At 65.7% G+C, this 16,454-nt stretch overlaps 4 protein-coding genes across 4 annotated transcripts in view; 3 read left to right on the forward strand and 1 right to left on the reverse strand.

Moving 5' to 3' along the window:
* Window positions 1-1,222: 1,222 nt before the first annotated feature.
* On the reverse strand, window positions 1,223-3,269 carry EMIHUDRAFT_449721 (hypothetical protein; the record flags this gene model as incomplete). Its single annotated transcript, XM_005782410.1, has 9 exons — window positions 1,223-1,310; window positions 1,491-1,583; window positions 1,655-1,713; window positions 1,905-1,956; window positions 2,118-2,219; window positions 2,296-2,406; window positions 2,481-2,729; window positions 2,797-2,846; window positions 2,903-3,269. Coding segments are annotated over 9 exons (1,170 nt in total), but the record flags the coding sequence as incomplete, so codon positions are not given.
* A 1,602-nt stretch (window positions 3,270-4,871) lies between these two features.
* Window positions 4,872-5,705, forward strand: EMIHUDRAFT_55170 (hypothetical protein; the record flags this gene model as incomplete). Its single annotated transcript, XM_005782411.1, has 1 exon — window positions 4,872-5,705. A coding segment is annotated over one exon (834 nt), but the record flags the coding sequence as incomplete, so codon positions are not given.
* A 1,949-nt stretch (window positions 5,706-7,654) lies between these two features.
* On the forward strand, window positions 7,655-9,407 carry EMIHUDRAFT_63841 (NADPH:adrenodoxin oxidoreductase; the record flags this gene model as incomplete). Its single annotated transcript, XM_005782412.1, has 4 exons — window positions 7,655-7,921; window positions 8,045-8,134; window positions 8,243-8,823; window positions 9,047-9,407. The coding sequence occupies 4 exons, from the start codon at window positions 7,655-7,657 to the stop codon at window positions 9,405-9,407; spliced, it is 1,299 nt and encodes a 432-aa protein (XP_005782469.1).
* A 4,676-nt stretch (window positions 9,408-14,083) lies between these two features.
* The window catches only part of EMIHUDRAFT_415365 (hypothetical protein), a 5,175-nt gene continuing 2,804 nt past the window's right edge, over window positions 14,084-16,454 (forward strand). Inside the window, exons 1-5 of the mRNA XM_005782413.1 lie at window positions 14,084-14,640; window positions 14,786-14,838; window positions 15,128-15,202; window positions 15,494-15,544; window positions 15,815-15,911. Of these exons, the coding sequence (XP_005782470.1) occupies window positions 14,112-14,640; window positions 14,786-14,838; window positions 15,128-15,202; window positions 15,494-15,544; window positions 15,815-15,911 (805 nt within the window). The 5' untranslated portion in view covers window positions 14,084-14,111. The remainder of the gene's footprint in view (window positions 14,641-14,785; window positions 14,839-15,127; window positions 15,203-15,493; window positions 15,545-15,814; window positions 15,912-16,454) is intronic.

Below are 16,454 nucleotides of genomic sequence, written 5' to 3' on the forward strand. Positions count from 1 at the left end.
ATGAAGGTAGATGCCGTTTCCGCCGAACGGAGCAGCCATATGGGATCAGGTAGCTTCTCGGACAGTATCAGAGGGAAAGTCGCTCGCGAGCGACGAGTGGTAAAGAATGCGACCCTCGCCACGCGGCTTGGGTCCCATGTGGAGCAAGGGGAAGCAGGTAGTGGCCAGCAGAAAGGGGGACAAACGATTAATTGGGGGGGGGGGGGGGAAGGCGGCACCGGTCGCTCGGTTCCACGGCGACAGCATGTGCTCTGTCTCGTGCGACGCGATCAGGCCGTCAGGGCCGTACGGATCGGGCGGCGCTTGGCACGCGTTGCAGTGCTGGAAGGGGGGGGGCGCGGCGGAGTGGTAGGAGAGCGCCGCCACCTATGCAAGTCACGGTGGGGCACGGGTCGACTCGCAGCGACAAGGGGGCGGAAGCGGTGGGGTGGTGGTAGGGGCAGAAGTGGTGGGTGGTGGTACGGTGGGTGGTGCTAGGTGGTGGTTGAGTGGTGCTAGGTGGTGAGCCGGCGCCACCGGGATGGCGGAGACGGTCGGCGTCGACGAGGCGAGCGAGTGCGCGCAGTGCAGCCGGCAGTAGGTGCGGCGGAGGATGCCCAGCTGCTGCGGCGTCATCATCGTGTAGGAGGAGGGCAGGGCGGTGAAGTGAGGCAGCGAGAGAGCGGCCGAGAGGCGGACGGGGCAGTCTGCAAAGCCGCAGTCGTGCTGCGGCCCGACTTGGTCCGACTTGATTGCAATCACGTACTCGGGCAGCGAGCAGGGCAGCGCCTGTGCGAGGGCGGCAGGGCATCTAGACAGGTCAGTGAGGTGGGTACGGTCAGGTACAGGTGCACGGAAGGGGAGGTACGGTCAGGTTAGGTGCAGTCAGGTGCACTCCTCCGCACACACGAGGGCGGCGGGAGCGAGGGGGCGAGGGGGGGGGGGGGGGGGGGCCGGGGAAGAGCGGAGAGGGGGGAGAGGGGGGAGAGGGGGGAGAGGGGGGAGAGGGGGGGAGAAGGGGGAGAGGGGGGAGGGGGGAAAGGGCTCGGAGAGGGCGGGACCTTGTCGGCATCCTGCGCCTCGGGCTGCGGGTACGCGTCCAGCCGGAGGGGCCGGTCCTGCGACGCAGTCAGCACGGACATCATCTTGTCGAAGGCGGCGTCGTCGGCGAGGCTAGCCTGCGAGAGGAGAAGGGCCCGGAGAGGAGCTCAGGGGAGGCCCAACCACCCCTGCCGGTGATGCTGGCGAGGTCTTGCCGGGTCGGCGGCGCGAGAGGAGTCGTAGAGCAAGCCGACGCACGAGTCGAACCGGAGGACGAGGAAGAGGGGGTGCTGCGGGGACGGCAAGGACGGGCGGGGTAGAGAGGCAGGAGACTGGAGAGCCGCGGTGTGAGGTCGTCGGCGTGGTTGGGTAGGTTGTTGTCCCTCGGCTGTCTCTCGGCTGCCTCTCGGCTGCCTCTCGGCTGCCTCTCGGCTGTCTCTCGGCTGCCTCTCGGCTGTCTCTCGAGCCACCTTGCACTTGTTTCGGATGTTGACGGCCGAGAGGTAAGCGCGCAGCCCGTCGATCGAGTTGTCGATCTGGAGCCGCACCGCGCCTTTGTCCACCTTCATGGGGAGATACGGGCGAGATACGGGCGAGATTGGGGGAGGTGTGCCGCACCCGCGCCCTTGTCAACCTTCTCCATGCGCCGCTCGAGCATCTCGGGCGCGAACGGCATGCAGGTCGCCGCCGTGCCTGTTTTGTTCTTATGAGTCTCATCATTGTTATCACTATCAGGCAGTGGGAGTCCCCTGCGTTGCTCCTATTGCCCCTCCACCCCTGAGATCTGGGGAGATCTGGGGAGATTTGGGGAGATCTGGGGAGATAGGCCCGAGCTCGTCTCAGGCCTCGAGATCTGGGGAGATATTCCGCATCTAGGGCCGTGCCGGCCGACCCGTCGACGCGCGCGCCGCCGGCGCCCGTCGCGGACGAGCTCGCCTGCGGACATGTCTCGGACACGTCTCGGACATGTCTCAGACACGTCTCGGACATGCCCCGGACACTTCCGGCCGAGCCAAGAGCGCCTTTTGCGCCGCCCCGCTCCTCTCGGCCCACGCATCTCGGCTCCCCTCGGCTCCCTCTTCTCGGCTCCTCTCCGCCTTTCCGCCGCCCCGCTCCTTGGGCTGCCGCTTGCGTGCGTCCACCCGGATCGGCGGCGAGACGAGCGCTGCAGCAATGGACATCGTCGAGCTGAGCGGCACCTGGGGAGATGCGGGGAGATGCGGGGAGATGTGGGGAGAGGTTGGGAGACGTTGACATCGTCGAGCTCGGCGGCACCGCCGGCGGCAACGCCACAGCGACCACCGCGTCCGGCCCGAGCGGAGGAGCGAGCAGCGCCGTCGCCGTCGCCGTCGCGGGCGGGAAGGGGTCGGCCTCGGCGCGCGGGACCTGAAAGAAGAAATCAGGGGCGGCGAGCAGTCGGCGTGGTGACTTCTTTTCCCCACCGCCTCGGCGCGGTGGACCAGCAGCGTCGCCATCAGGTGCATCTGCCGCCCCTTGAGGTTGTACGAGGTCGTCTTGAAGGTGAGCGCGGAAAAGGAGGCGCGGCCGGAGACCAGAGGCAACAGCGTGCCTCCCTCGAGGCCGCACGAGGTGGCCGCTTCGGAGGCGACGTCGAGCGTCACCGCCGACAGCAGCACCGCCGCGCGCTCCGGCAGCGGCCCTCCGTCGCCGCGCCACGCCTCGACGGCAATCCGCGGCAGCGTGCAGTTCTTGTGCCACGTCCACGAGGGAGGGTCGCCCACCTGCAGCGGCGGATCAGTGTAGGTCGTGACACACCGGTGTGAATGCGAGTGAGAACGCCACGTCCACGCCGGAGGCTCGCAGGCCTGCAGCGGCCGATCAACAGAGACACTAATCAGTGAGTTAATAAATCAGAACAGACAGCGCTCGCAGGCCTGCAGCGGCGGCCGCTCCATGCTGACGCGCAGCCGGAGCGGCGAGGCCGACGGCGAGGCGCGCGGCCACGGCAGGTCCGTCCCCGACCCCTGGTCTGCGTGCAGTGCGTACGACGACGGCTCCCAGGAGAAGGTGCGGCTGGCGCCGGCGCCCGGGGCATCGTCGAGGTACCTGGGAAGGGAGCCGGTCCAGGTAAAGGCTCCGAGGCGGCGGCCACCGTGTGCGTGGCGGCGCGAACGCCGCGGTGGCGGCGCGGTGGCGGAAATCCGGGCGGTGCGGAGGCTCTGGTGGAGGCGCGGAGGCTGTTTTGGCAGGAGACGCCTGAAGAGCTGGTCCTCGAGCGATTCGAGCATGGTGCCGGAGTCGAGGGGGTGCCGCGAGGACGCCTGCGCGAGGGAGGGCGCGCCACCGCGGCTGGGTCATGGGCTCCAGGCCACATCCAGGCCATGTGAGCTCTGCTCGGCTAAACACACCCTGCAGGCGCGGCGCGAGGCTCGGTCCGGCCTTGGGCAGTTTTTTCTTTTTTGTCTGCCTTCGATTTTTATTAATTTACTTTGAAGTCCTTTCATCCTCATGCAGCGGCCAAGCGTTTGCCGCATCGCTGGGAGGTAGTCTTTCGAAATAATTTCATCGGCGCGCTTGTACGTCGTAGTACGTACCAGGTTTAGTGTTAGAGTTGTTTGGTATTGCTAAAAATCTCTCTCTCGATGACCGAACTAATGGGTAATGCAGCTTTCGGTGAAGCGCCCTACGCCTACCTACAACCTAGCATACATCTTGAGATCTTGTCTCAAGAGAACCTCCGGCGCTCGCGTCAGCCACCCGGCCAGGGCCAGAATCCGAGTCTCGAAAAGTCGTCGCTGTAGATGCGCTGCATGCGCCGCACATTGTCCGCGTCAATGTCACTCGGCACCAGCTTCTTGCATGCCGCCGCCAACGAGGCCGAAGACAGCATCTGAGCGTGTGACGACATATCGAGGTATCGAATCCCCAGCCCGTGCTCGCGCATGAGCGCGTCGAAATCGTGCTCCAGCGTCGAGTGATTGAGCACGAATTGGCACGCGCGCCGGCCTTCACCCGTCCAGACAAAGCGAGAATTCGGCAGGAAGTGACAATTCCCGACTTGGCGCCGCCGGGTCGCGTTCTTTGCGGCCGCGTAGGAGGAGAGCTCTTGGCGGAGGTATTCGTTCAGGCCGAGCACCGTGCAGCGCTTCCTCGAGGAGAAGCTTTGCTGGTCCGGCGGAAGCTGCATGGAATGTCTTCTACGCTGGTGCGGCTTACGGGAAGGTGCGCTGTCGTAAGCCTGCATGTAGTGGAGCCACCCGTACTGCGAGACGGCCCGAGCAAACGGGCTGCGTATGACGCAAAAGACAGCCCTGCCCTGGTAAATGTGCGGCTCCGGCAGCGCGTCGATCGGAAGATGGTAATATGGGCATCCATCACCCACGTGGACACGAGTGTGGTTCCGCACGGCCCAGCGTCCCCAAAATACGCCAAGTTTTCTGGCGGCGTCCTCAATCGCGCTGCCCGCATTCTTGGGTATATGGAGGAAGGCCAGATTCGGGCGATTCAGGGCGCTACTCGATGGCTCTTGCATGAGCGTCGCTCTCACAAAAGAATTCTAACGAGCGCGCGCACTGGCACTAACACTGACGGTTTAATGAAGGGGGGGGGGGGGGGGGCGCAGGTGACGTGGCGCTCGTTGCGACCCTTCCGAAATCGGTCGGTTGATGCTCGCCGTGTGCTGCTGCTGCGCGCTGGCGGTGCCGTTGGTGGCTGCCGGCGCAGCAACGCCGCTGCGCACCGCGCCGCCTCGCGCGTGTGCCGCCGCCGCGCCGCTCTACAGCGACGCGGCGCGCGCCAACCTGCGGCACGCCATCGTGACAGAGCCGGCGGAGACGGCGGAGGGCGACATCGTGCCCGGCGTGGCGCGGCCGCGGTGGCAATTTCAGCTGAGCGGGCTGGTCTTCTCGATCATTCGCCGCACGCCGCTGTACGGCAAAATCAAGGCGAGCGCGTTCGCCAAGATGCGCGTCTCGACCGAGTCGACCGGCGTGGACTGGGACGCGGAGGTGGCGGCGCTGCAGGATGTGTGCGTGGACGCGAGCCTGGCGGCGGTGAAGCAGGAGGCGGGCGAGTCGTTCGTGACGCCCGCCTACTACCGCCGCGCCTTCCACGCGTACGACGACGGCAACCTCTGCTGGGAGCACGCGTGCCACCAGCCGCTCGTCTCGCGCGCGGTCGGCGCGCGCAACCTGCCGGGGCTGCCGGCCGAGGACGGCGACGCCAACTTCCGCGGCGCCTTCGAGCGCGAGCTGCTGGCGCTGCTGCCGGCAGACGCGCCCTGCCGCCAGCCCGGCGCCGCGATCGTCGACCTGGGCTGCGGCACCGGCATCTTGACGCGCCGGCTGCTCGACGCTTTTCCGGGCGCGGCCTCGTGCGTGGGCGTCGACCTGTCGCCGCACATGGTCGCCGTCGGGAGGGCGCTGCTGGACCGCGAGGAGGGTGCGAGCGACCCGCGGCTCAAGCTGGCTCTGGGCGACGCCGCGCGGCTCGGCGACGTGCCCGACGGCTCGGTCGATTTGGTGTCGCTCTGCTTGGTCTTGCACGAGCTTCCGGGCAGCGCGACCGACGACATCCTCAGCGAGGCCGCGAGGGCGCTCAAGCCGGGCGGCCACCTCGCGATCTTCGAGATGGACCCCGCGTCGCCCGGCTTCTTGCGCGCGCGCTCCAACCCGTGGGTCTTCGCCGCGCTGCGCTCCACCGAGCCCTACCTCGACGACTACTTTTGGGACGTGGCGCCCTTGCTGCGCGGCCGGCTGCAGGAGCGCGGCCTCGAGGTGCTGGGCAAGCGACTCATCGAGTCCAACAAGCATCAGGTGGTGGTCGCGCGCCGAGTGTGAGAGGCCACGCGCGCGCCGCGCGCGTGCGACGTGCGTGGCGCGAGCCGGCCGGTCGCGCGCGCGCGCGCCTCGTGTGTGTGCATGCAAAAGTTAAGATAGGATTCTTCGGATTCGGAGCCGACCCTCGGAGACCCGTGTTTACTTTATGGCCCCTTCCCTCATCCCTGCGAACGCGAACCCCCCAAGCGCCAAGGGGCAAAAAACCAAACGCAAGGCCTAGGCGCGCGGGCCGTGGTAGGGGCGTAGGGCTCTCGCGGGCTTGGCCTTGGGGGGCCCGCAAGCGGCAAGCGCAACCCGATGGCGATGCCTATCATCCGGCCCGCTGGGTGCGCTTGCCTTCTTAGGTTCCCGGCTCTGGGTGTGCGGTTAAATTACTAACTGCACTCCAAGTGGAAGTGCTCCAATCTCGACCCTCCACCGTGCTCAAGTGCCCAGCGCTACAGGCTTTACGTACAGCAGATGGCTTGTTGACGCGAGCGCACAGCCCTAAGGGCTGCCGCCCCCGCGACATCAAGTGTCTATGTGTCTCTGCTAAGTGTCTGTCTAAGCTATACATGCGGCTGAGCAGCTGTCTCCATTCGCTGTGTTCCAGTTTGCCATTCATCGAATCTCCGTGTGCCAAATGGAAGTGCATGCTCTGGAAGATTGCGAGGAAGTGAGCATGCAAGGCGCGTAGAGACTGGGCGCATAGCAGAAGCAGAAAGTTGAGCAGTGTGCTTTCGAGGAGGTTTAGAGCGGTGGAGGAGGGGGAGTGTCCGAGCTGGTCCCGCAGGGCGCGAAGAGACTCGGGCGCACAGCAGAACGCAGTTGAGCAGTGTGCTTTCGAGGAGGCGTGGAGCGGTGGAGGAGGGGGAGTTTCCGAGCTGGTCCCGCCAGGCACGTAGAGACTCGGGCGCATAGCAGAAGGCAGTTGAGCAGTGTGCTTTCGAGGAGGTTTAGAGCGGTGGAGGAGGGGGAGTGTCCGAGCTGGTCCCGCAGGGCGCGAAGAGACTCGGGCGCACAGCAGAACGCAGTTGAGCAGTGTGCTTTCGAGGAGGCGTGGAGCGGTGGAGGAGGGGGAGTGTCCGAGCTGGTCCCGCCAGGCACGTAGAGACTCGGGCGCATAGCAGAAGGCAGTTGAGCAGTGTGCTTTCGAGGAGGTTTAGAGCGGTGGAGGAGGGGGAGTGTCCGAGCTGGTCCCGCAGGGCGCGAAGAGACTCGGGCGCACAGCAGAAGGCAGTTGAGCAGTGTGCTCGAGGAGGCGTGGAGTGGTGGAGGAGGGGGAGCGTGTCCGAGCTGGTCCCGCAGCGCGAAGAGACCCGGGCGCATCACAGTTGAACGTGTGCTGTAGCGAGGCGCGGAGCAGTGAGGCATAGAACGGTGGCGATGAGGTCCAAGGGAGGGAGGAGGGATTGGTCATGGGCGGGTTGTCCGTCTTGTCTCCATACCATCATCGCCTCGTGCGTCGTCCGTCCTTCACAGCTAGGTTCCCCGCAAGGAGCGCGATCGATATGACATGTACATGTGCAGTCCGCTCGGAGTTCACGGGTCTAACGAATAGACTGCTCTCTCAATCAAGGACGAGTACTTGTCGAAACACATCCTCGCAGGCGGATGAAAGAAAGAAAGAAAACAAAAACCCAGACACGGGATGGGAGGACGGCAGGCGGAGTGAGTCTGTTCATACACCTTCGGCTTCTGCCCGCCCATCGGCGAGGGAGGCGGCGGGCTCGGAGGCGGCGGCGAGGGCTGCGGCGGCGAGGGCTGCGGCGGCAAGGGCGGCGGCAGGGTCGAAGCTGTGAACAGACCACCCAAACAACCACAAGCCCCGCGAAGCCGCTGATATGCGCAAAGGCATGCGAGTCAGCGTGCGCCGCTTCTCCTCCTCTACTGCGAGGTGGAACGTCGCCATTGTCGGGAGCGGGCCGGCCGGCTTCTACGCCGCCGACTTTCTGCTCAAGAAGAATGAGCACGTCCATGTCACGATGTTTGAGCGGCTGCCGGCGCCGTACGGGCTGGTGCGGTACGGCGTGGCGCCTGATCACCCAGAGGTGAAGAACGTGACCGACCGCTTCGAGGAGATCGCGTCGCATGAACGCTTCTCTTACTTTGGGAACGTCTCCGTCGGCGCGCCGCCGCCGCTCGCGCCGCCGCCGCCTTCAGAGGGTGGGGACGGGGGCTGGGCGCAGGAGCTGCGGCGCGGGATCCTCGACTTTGGCTCGTCGCTCGGCGGCGTGGGCGCCGAGCTCGGCCCGCGCATCGAGATCGCGGCGCTGCGCTCAGCCTACGACGCCGTCCTCCTCTCGTACGGCGCCTCGGCCTCTCGCTCCCTTGGAGTCCCCGGCGAGGAGCTGCGCGGGGTGCACCCCGCGCGTGAGTTTGTGGCCTGGTACAACGGCCACCCGGAGTGGGAGGGGGAGGGCTTCGATCTGTCCAGAGTCGAGACGGTCGTCGTCGTCGGCAACGGGAACGTCGCCCTCGATTGCGCGCGCGTGCTCGCCAAGGACGTCGACGAGCTCGCGCCGACAGACATCTGCGAGCGGGCGGTGGAGGCGCTGCGCGCGTCCGCGGTGCGGCAGGTTGCGATCCTCGGCCGGCGGGGCGTGCTGCAGGCGGCCTTCACGATCAAGGAGCTGCGTGAGCTCACAAAGCTCGCCCGTGTCTCGACGTCGATCGAGGCGCCGCCCGACGCCTTCTCCGCCGCCGTGCTCGCCGCCGCTGCAGAGGACCGGCCGCGCAAGCGGCTGGTTGAGCTGATGAAGTCTCTGGTGCCAGAGGGCGGAAGCGGCGGCGGCGGCGGCGCAGAGAGGAGGAGTGTGCGGCTCCAGTTTCAGCGTTCGCCGGTGGAGTTTGTGGAGGGGGGGAGCGGGCGGCTGGGTGCGGTGCGCGTGGCGGCGACGGAGCTGCAAGGCGCACCGGGCGCGTCGCAGCGCGCTGCGGCCGTCGCAGGTTCCGAGGAGGAGGTGCCTTGCGAGCTGGCGCTGACATCGGTGGGGTACCGCTCCCTTCCGATCGAGGGCGTGCCGTTCGACGAGGCGAGATCTGACCGAGATCTAGCGAGATCTGACCGAGATCTAGCCGAGATCTGGCCGAGGTATGGCCGAGGTATGGCCGAGGTATGGCCGAGGTATGGCCGAGATGTGGCCGAGACGCAGCCCATCGAGGGCAACGAGGCGCGCGGCGTCATCCCAGAGCGAGGTTACCCGAGATTGCGCGAGATTGCGCGAGATTGCGCGAGCTGACCCGAGACTCGTGAAGGCGCGCGGCGTCGTCCCGAACGAGGGCGGCCGCGTCTCCGGCGAGGCTGGCCTGTACGTGGCGGGCTGGCTGAAGCGAGGTCCGTCGGGCGTCATCCTGACCAACGTCGGCGACGCGGCGGAGAGCGTGGCTGCGCTGCTGTCGGACCACGCGGGCGGGCTGCTTCCCGAGAGCGGCGGCGGCGGGGACGACGAGGTGCGGGAGCTGCTCGCGCAGCACGGCGGGCCCGTGGTCGAGTACGAGGGAGTGCGCCGCCTGGTCGCCGAGGAGGCGAGGCGCGGCGCCGCCGACGGCAAGGTGGCGCACAAGCTGGTGGACCTCGAGGAGATGATCGAGGTTGCGCGCGGGTGAGACCCGAGTCGGCCCCGACGCCCCGCGGCCGGGACAGCGGCGCGGCGAGGCACAGGCAGCTGTGCTTGCGGTCGTCTCTCGTCTCGAGGCATGTCTCCGTCGCCGCCGGGCTGCGCCGGCCTTTGCCTCGGCTCGGGGCCGGCCACGGCTTGATGCGGGTGCTCGTGCATGCGAGGGGCGGCGGCGGCTGGCTGGATGGATGGATAACTTGTGATTGCGAGTGAGCAAAGGTTGTTTTATTGTGTTCCATGCTAGTGCGAGGGTCAAATTAGGCCTCGCACGCTCGAGCAGGGGGTGAAAAGCCGACCAACGCGGAGGAGCGAGAGAGGACGAGTTGTACTTGTAGGGGATGGATATAGGTCTCTGGTGGTGGTGCGTGGTGGAGTGGGGGGGGCGGGGAGACCGTGCCCTGCTGCACAATTGACCACCTGCATGTAGAGCTCGCGGCCTTAGAGCTTAGTATCCAGCATTCGATGACGACCTGATCGTACGGCCAGTAGGAAGGTGTCCTTCCCCAGCGCGTGCACGGTGCACGCTTCTGTACACAGTAGAGCTGTTTAAGCTTTAACGTTTGGGAGGATGGGAGCTGAACAGTCGTCAGGAAAGTGGCCCCTCCGATATATCGCGTCTGAGCGCGGTATGTAGCGGTCCCGGTATGTATCGCGAACCCCGCTACATATCGTCCGGTGTTATGTATCGGTCCAGGGCGCCCATTCGCGGTATGTATCGCGACCGCTACATATCACCTCCGGGGGCGCTATATAACGGCCGAGACGTCTGCCCCTTTTTTGTGGGGTGTGGGACCCCTTTCAGGAAAACAGGGGGCGGGTGGGCCGTCCGGATCGGCGGCGGCGGCGGTGGCGGCGGTAGCGTGGTTTGTGGCTGTGGCCGAAGGCGTGTCGGGGGGTGGGAGGATCTGCATCGCATGAAGCGAAGCGGAGTCTGGTCGCTGGGAAGGTCGACGTCTCGCGTCGGTGGGTGCGTGGGTCGGGAGGTGTACTGCTGGGGTCGGGGAGGCGGCGCAGGGGTTGGCCGTGGCGGGGCTGCGGAGGGTCGGCGGCGCCTCACGTCGGGCGGCGGATCCAAAATGGGCCGTGCCGCGTTAGTTCCGTTTCTTTTTGAGACGCCCAAAAAGAAAACTGATCGGACAAAGCGCCGCGCAGCTCTTGGCCGCTTTGTGTATCTCGAGACCTCGAGAGAAGGCCGCTCCCCGAGGGCCCAAGTCAAGAATTGGCTTTTCCTCGCCCACCAGTTCATCCGCTGCACGGTCGCGGTCGCGGCCTCCTCCGCCTCGGCGGACGGCGTGGGTATCGCGAGGCTCACCGAGTCATCAGGCAGCAGCACCACCGGCAGCACGGCGGGGAGCCAGCGGGAGGGCCCAACTTGAGAATCGTGCTTTTTGACCGCGCGATAAAGGGTGGCTAAGGGCTAAGCCCGCAAGGCGCCCGCGTCGCCGACGCGGTACCATTGCTATCCCCAGGCCGCGCAGCGAAGCGAAAAAAGATAAAAAATAATAATTAGGGGCTACCTACCTATTGCAGGGCCCTTTTGGGCCAAACAAGACCAACCTACCTACCTACCTATCTGGGAGGGGCCAGCCAGTGGACTATCACAAAAGAAAGCGCGCCGCGAAGGAGCGGTTCGGGCTGTCGAAAGAGGACGCGACAGCTCGTTAATTTCGAGGCGACGGCTGCTGCCACCGGGGGCGGTGGAGCGTCTGCGAAGTGGGCGAAGGACGATTGGCGCGAGCTTGGCGCGGAAGCGCCCGCCGCAGGAAAGAATTTTGCAAGGCCCACTTTCGAAAGTGGCCGCGCGGAAGTGCCCAGAAAGAAGAGAAACGCGCCACTCCCGCAAGAAAGGGTTGCATGTATAAATGAAAATACATGCGGATGAATTTTGGACCTAGATGTTAAGTCTGTATTTTGTGTATTTGGACTTGGGCTGAAAACACAGTGTATTTTGTGTATTTGCTCCCACAAAGCCAGGATACACACTCGATGGGGACCACTAGATCCTACCAGCGCGCCGCAGGCGAAGGAAAATTTGCCGTATTTCGTGAGTTTTCATTGATTTTTCGCAGCTTTGACCAACCAACGTTTGACCTTGGGAGTCGGTCACTTGAAGACAGGTAATTGAGCTTTTTGGTATTTCGGATTGGGACTTGACCATTTGTGCATGTGACTCCCTGGTCTGCCAACCACCGGCACCGCCACCACTGACTGTGTATTTGGCTGTGTATTTGCTGTGTATTTGCTCACAGGCCAAAAACACAGTGTATTTTGTGTATTTGCTACCCCCACCCTGTGTATTTAACATCTAGGATTTTGGTGGTAGAATTCTTTTGGCCTCGCGATGTCCACCCCGCCGCGCCGCCGCTCGCGCCGCCTCGCCCCCGCCGCCGCCGCCGCCGCCCCCTCGCCAAGCACGCCGCCGCCCATCCGCCTCCTCGACCTCCCCACGGAGCTCCTCTTGCGCGCCCTCTCCCGCTGCGACCCCGCCGACATCGCTCGCGTCGCGGCCGTCTCGCTGCTCTTCCACGCCTCGCTTGCGCTGGAGGCCATCCGCTTGTGGGCGCAAGAGCGCGGCTTCGAGCTGCCGGCGCTGCCGGAGGGCGAGGGCTGCGCCGTGCGGTGGCTGTGCTACTCGGCGTTGCTGCGCGAGTCCAACCCGCCGGCGAGGGCGGTTGCAGGCCATTTGCACAGCGTCTTCATCGACGGCGAGGGGCGGCTCTCGTCGTGCGGCGGCGAGGGGGGCCCAGGGCTACTTGGCCACGGCGAGGGCGTGACGCGGCTCAACACGCCGGCCCGCCTCCCGTCGACGCTGGGTGGCGAGCGCGCCGTGAGCGTGTCGGCTGGAGATGCGCACAGCCTCGCCCTCGCCGCCGACGGCGCCCTCTGGAGCTGGGGCCGCGGAGCCTACGGCCGGTTGGGCCACGGCGACGGGCAGTATCATCTGCTGCCGAAGAAGATCGAGGCCTTTGCTGGTCAGCGCGTCGTCGCTGTGTCGGTTGGAGGCGACCACAACCTCGCCATCACCGCCGACGGAGCCGTCTGGAGCTGGGGCTCTGGAGCCTTTGGCAAGCTGGGCCACGGCGACACGCAGGACCAGCTGCTGCCGAAGAAGATCGAGGCCTTGGCTGGGCAGCGCGTCGTCGCTGTGTCGGTTGGAGCTCTTCACAGCCTCGCCATCACCGCCGACGGCGCCGTCTGGAGCTCGGGCTTTGGAGGCTTGGGCGGGCTGGGCCACGGCGACGCGCAGCACCAGCTGCTGCCAAAGAAGGTCGAGGCCTTGGCTGACCAGCACGTCGTCGCGGTCTCGGCGGCTGGAGCATGGCACAGCCTCGCCCTTACCGCCGACGGCGCCGTCTGGAGCTGGGGCGCTGGAGCCTCTGGCAAGCTGGGCCACGGCGACGAGCAGACCCAGCTGCTGGCGCTGCCGAAGAAGGTCGAGGCCTTAGCTGGGCGGCGCGTCGTCGCCGTGTCTGCTGGAGCAACCTACAGCCTCGCCCTCACCGCCGACGGCGCCCTCTGGAGCTGGGGCCGTGGAGACTGCGGCAAGCTGGGCCACGGCGACGAGCAGATCCAGTGGCGGCCAAAGAAGATCGAGGCTTTTGCCGGCCAGCGCGTCGTCGCTGTGTCGGCAGGGGACGACCACAGCCTCGCCCTCGCCGCCGACGGCGCCTTCTTTACCTGGGGCAAGGGTGAACGCGGCTGCCTAGGCCACGGAGAGGACGTGTCGAACCAGCTGCTGCCCAAGAAGATCGAGGCGTGGGCGCCGGGGCAGTGATGAAAAGGGCGAAAGGGTGCAAGGCTCTGTGTCGCCGCGTCGCCCGTGCCTATTCGTCACCTGCGAACGTATCCGAGAGGAGAGAGGCGAATCCGGGACGGTAGAGGTTTGTGCATCCTCCACTGTTTCCTGCGGGCATGCCTGCGGGTTGCTGCACCTCTGGGCTTTTCTTGGTGCCCTGAAGACGCGGCGACGAGGATCGAGGTCACGAGCAGGCGAGGAAGACTACTATAGCGCTACCATTGTTGCATACAATAGCCGCTGTGCCCCCCCCCCCCCCGCAAGGGACCGCTTCCTCCTCCACTTTGATTGCGGCCTGCGCAAGCGCGTGCAGCTGCCAGACCGCGAAACAGTGCGTATCATGACTAGGCGCGTCTCCAAGCTGAGAGCTGTAGGTGCCAGAAGTCACCCGGCGGTGTGGCTGGCTGCTGCGAGGGCACTGACGGCTGTGAGGAGCTGCCGCGCCCATGGGAGGCGGAGCCGAAGTAACCACACGCTGGTGGGTGCTGTTTTTTGCGTAATAGCTAGGACGGACTCGCAGTGTGTCACACGTAGTAGCATAGTCATGCTTCGGCAGCGTGCACCTCGATCCTGTACCGTGTTTGTTATGACCCCCCCCCGATGAACACACCAGTGAGGGAGGGCGAGACGATCGAGGGGTCCCGTACCATGCGGACGGAATCGACCCTATCCAGTGCTCAAGTAAAGAAAGAAAGAAAGAAAACAGACAACCCAAGGGAGGGATGGGAGGACGGCACGCCGCCACCACACAGGGATTTTAAGGAGAGGTGTGTGGTGCGCTATCCGTCTAAGTGCTAAGTGCTCAAGTGCTCAAGTACTAGTACCCAAGGCCTTTTTCTGTCTTTTGCACTCGTTCCGGAGAGGCGCGACCTTTCGCGCCGCCACCAAATCGCAGCAATGTCAGCTCCCGACGAGAAGGTGGACGCGATGGTCATCAAGTGCGAGAAGACGGGCAAGCTCTTCTACAACGAGGCCGACGCGAAGCTCCACAGCGAGGAGACAGGGCTGCAGGCCTTTGCCCAGGTCTCGCTCGAGGAGAAGGTGTGGGTCTGCAAGGAGACGGGCAAGGTTTGCTTCAACGAGCAGCAGATGGCAATGCACAAGCGCTTTGTGCCCGAGGCGCAAACGTTCGACGAGTCCAACGTGGGCGAGCTGCGGACCAAGGCGCTGGCCGCGGCCGCCGCCGCCGCCGCCGCGCCGGCCGAGATGGAGACGGAGGAGGAGACGCTCCTGCGGAGCGCGGGGCTGGCGGGCAAGCTGGCGCGCAAGGCGGCCAAGGCGGGCGAGGCCGGTCCGTCTGGGCCGCCGCTGGTGACCAAGGAGCTCGTCGACCAGCTCCTCGAGATGGGCTTCACCGAGCTGCGAGCGCAAAAGGCTCTCGTCAAGACGTCGAACGCCGGCATCGAACCGGCGATCAACTGGCTCGGCGCGGCGGCGGCGGCGGCGGCGGCAGCGCGGCGGCGAGGGCGGCGGCGCTCTCACGTCCCTCCCTCTTCGCGTAGGAAGAGCACCTCGACGACGCGGACAGTCGGTTGTCTGAGCGTCGTTGATTCTTTTTCTTTCGGCCGTAGGCGAGCACCTCGACGATGCGGACATCGACGAGCCTCTCTCGACCGAGGTCGAGGTCTGCTCACACCCCCCCCCCCCCCCTCACTGCTCACCCGCGCAGCCTCGCGCCGTGCGCTCTGCATGCCGCGCCAGCTCTCGCCCCCCCCGGTGGGGCGACGCGAGCGGCTGCCCACGGGCCCTTCCCCCTCCGCCTTGCCCTTCCCCCTCCGCCTTGCCCTTCCCCCTCCGCCTTGCCTGCGTGGAGGGCGTGGAGAGCGTGGAGAGCGTGGAGAGTGTGGAGAGAGGCAGGCAGAGGTCTATAACCCTAACCCTAACCCTAACCCCTAAGCCTGTCCGCACCTCAGGTCAAGCCGCAAGCAGAGGTCGACGCGGCGCTCGCGCAAAGCATGCAGGGTGGAGGCTCGAAGCTGACGCCAGAGGCGAGACGAGTCGAGATGTGACCGAGATCTCTCGGAGATCGCGGGAGATTGGAGGCCCGAAGCTGACGCCAGAGGCGCGCAGCGAACTGCCCAGGGCGCCCCTCCCATCTCTACTGGGAGCGACTCTGCTGCTGCTAGAAGGCTGAGCATTCTCCAGCAGCCACTGCCCCCCCCCCTCCCCCTTGGTGCCCCAAACTCAAGCGGAAGAGGGGCATCTGCGGAGCGCCCGCCGTCCACCTCCGCACACAGCCCCTCTCTCTCCCCACGCGGCGCTTGTCCTCGCCGCCGCAGGAGAAGAAGGCGAAGCTGGACGAGGCGCTGGCAAAGGCGCGGGCGAAGAAGGTGCCGCCCTCTCTCTCCCTCCCTCCCTCCCTCCCTCCCTCCCTCCCTCCCTCCCTCCCTCCCCTCCCCTCCCTCCCTCCCTCCCTCCCTTCCCCTCCCTCCCTCCCTCCCTCCCTCCCTTCCTCGCCCAATCACACAGCTCGCAGCCGGTGTCGCCTCCACGGAGGGCCACTCGTCCCCTCATCCAGTTCTCAAGTCATCCTCTCCCCACCATCCTCTCCCCACCATCCTCTCCCCACCATCCTCTCCCCACCATCCTCTCCCCACCAGGCTGGCATCGACGTCGAGTCGCAAAAGGAGATCGAGCGCGTGCGGCGCGAGGGCGGCAAGGAGCTCACCAAGTCTCTGCGAGACCAGCAGGAGCAGCCGGCAGCACCGACACACACAGCCCGTCCTCCTCCTCCTCCTTCTTCTTCTCCTCCTCATTATGATGATGACAGACACAGCCCGCCCCCCCACTCCCCTCTGGGGGCTCTAAGCCTTCCCCTCACAGCAAGCACCGCTGCTCACGCACTCGAGCTGGCCTTGTCGGTGGCGGGAGGAGCTAGACGAGGAGCTAGACGAGGAGCTAGACGAGGAGCTAGGCGCAGCATCTCGATACCCCCCGCACCCTCGCCCCCTTTCCACGCCGGTCGCTCAGCCTCCGGGCAGGATTCCTCACCCAGCTTCCGTTCCTGCCTAATCGATCTGATTCTGTCCGTCCGATTCTCGCCTTATCAGATTCTGTCGCGGTTGCGGTTTCTGCCTCCGGATGCCGGAAAGGGAATTTTCCGCTCTGCCCGCCGATTTCTTGGCAACCCGCCGGACTCTCGTTTCCTGATTCCTGTTTTTGCCCGCCGAGGGGCGGTAGCCCGGCGGGCCGGCCATCTGGGCATGCTCACTCAACCAATCACGCTCATGTGTACGCGCC

Source organism: Emiliania huxleyi (genome assembly GCF_000372725.1).
Source record: "Emiliania huxleyi CCMP1516 chromosome Unknown EMIHUscaffold_19, whole genome shotgun sequence".
NCBI lineage: Eukaryota > Haptophyta > Isochrysidales > Noelaerhabdaceae > Emiliania > Emiliania huxleyi.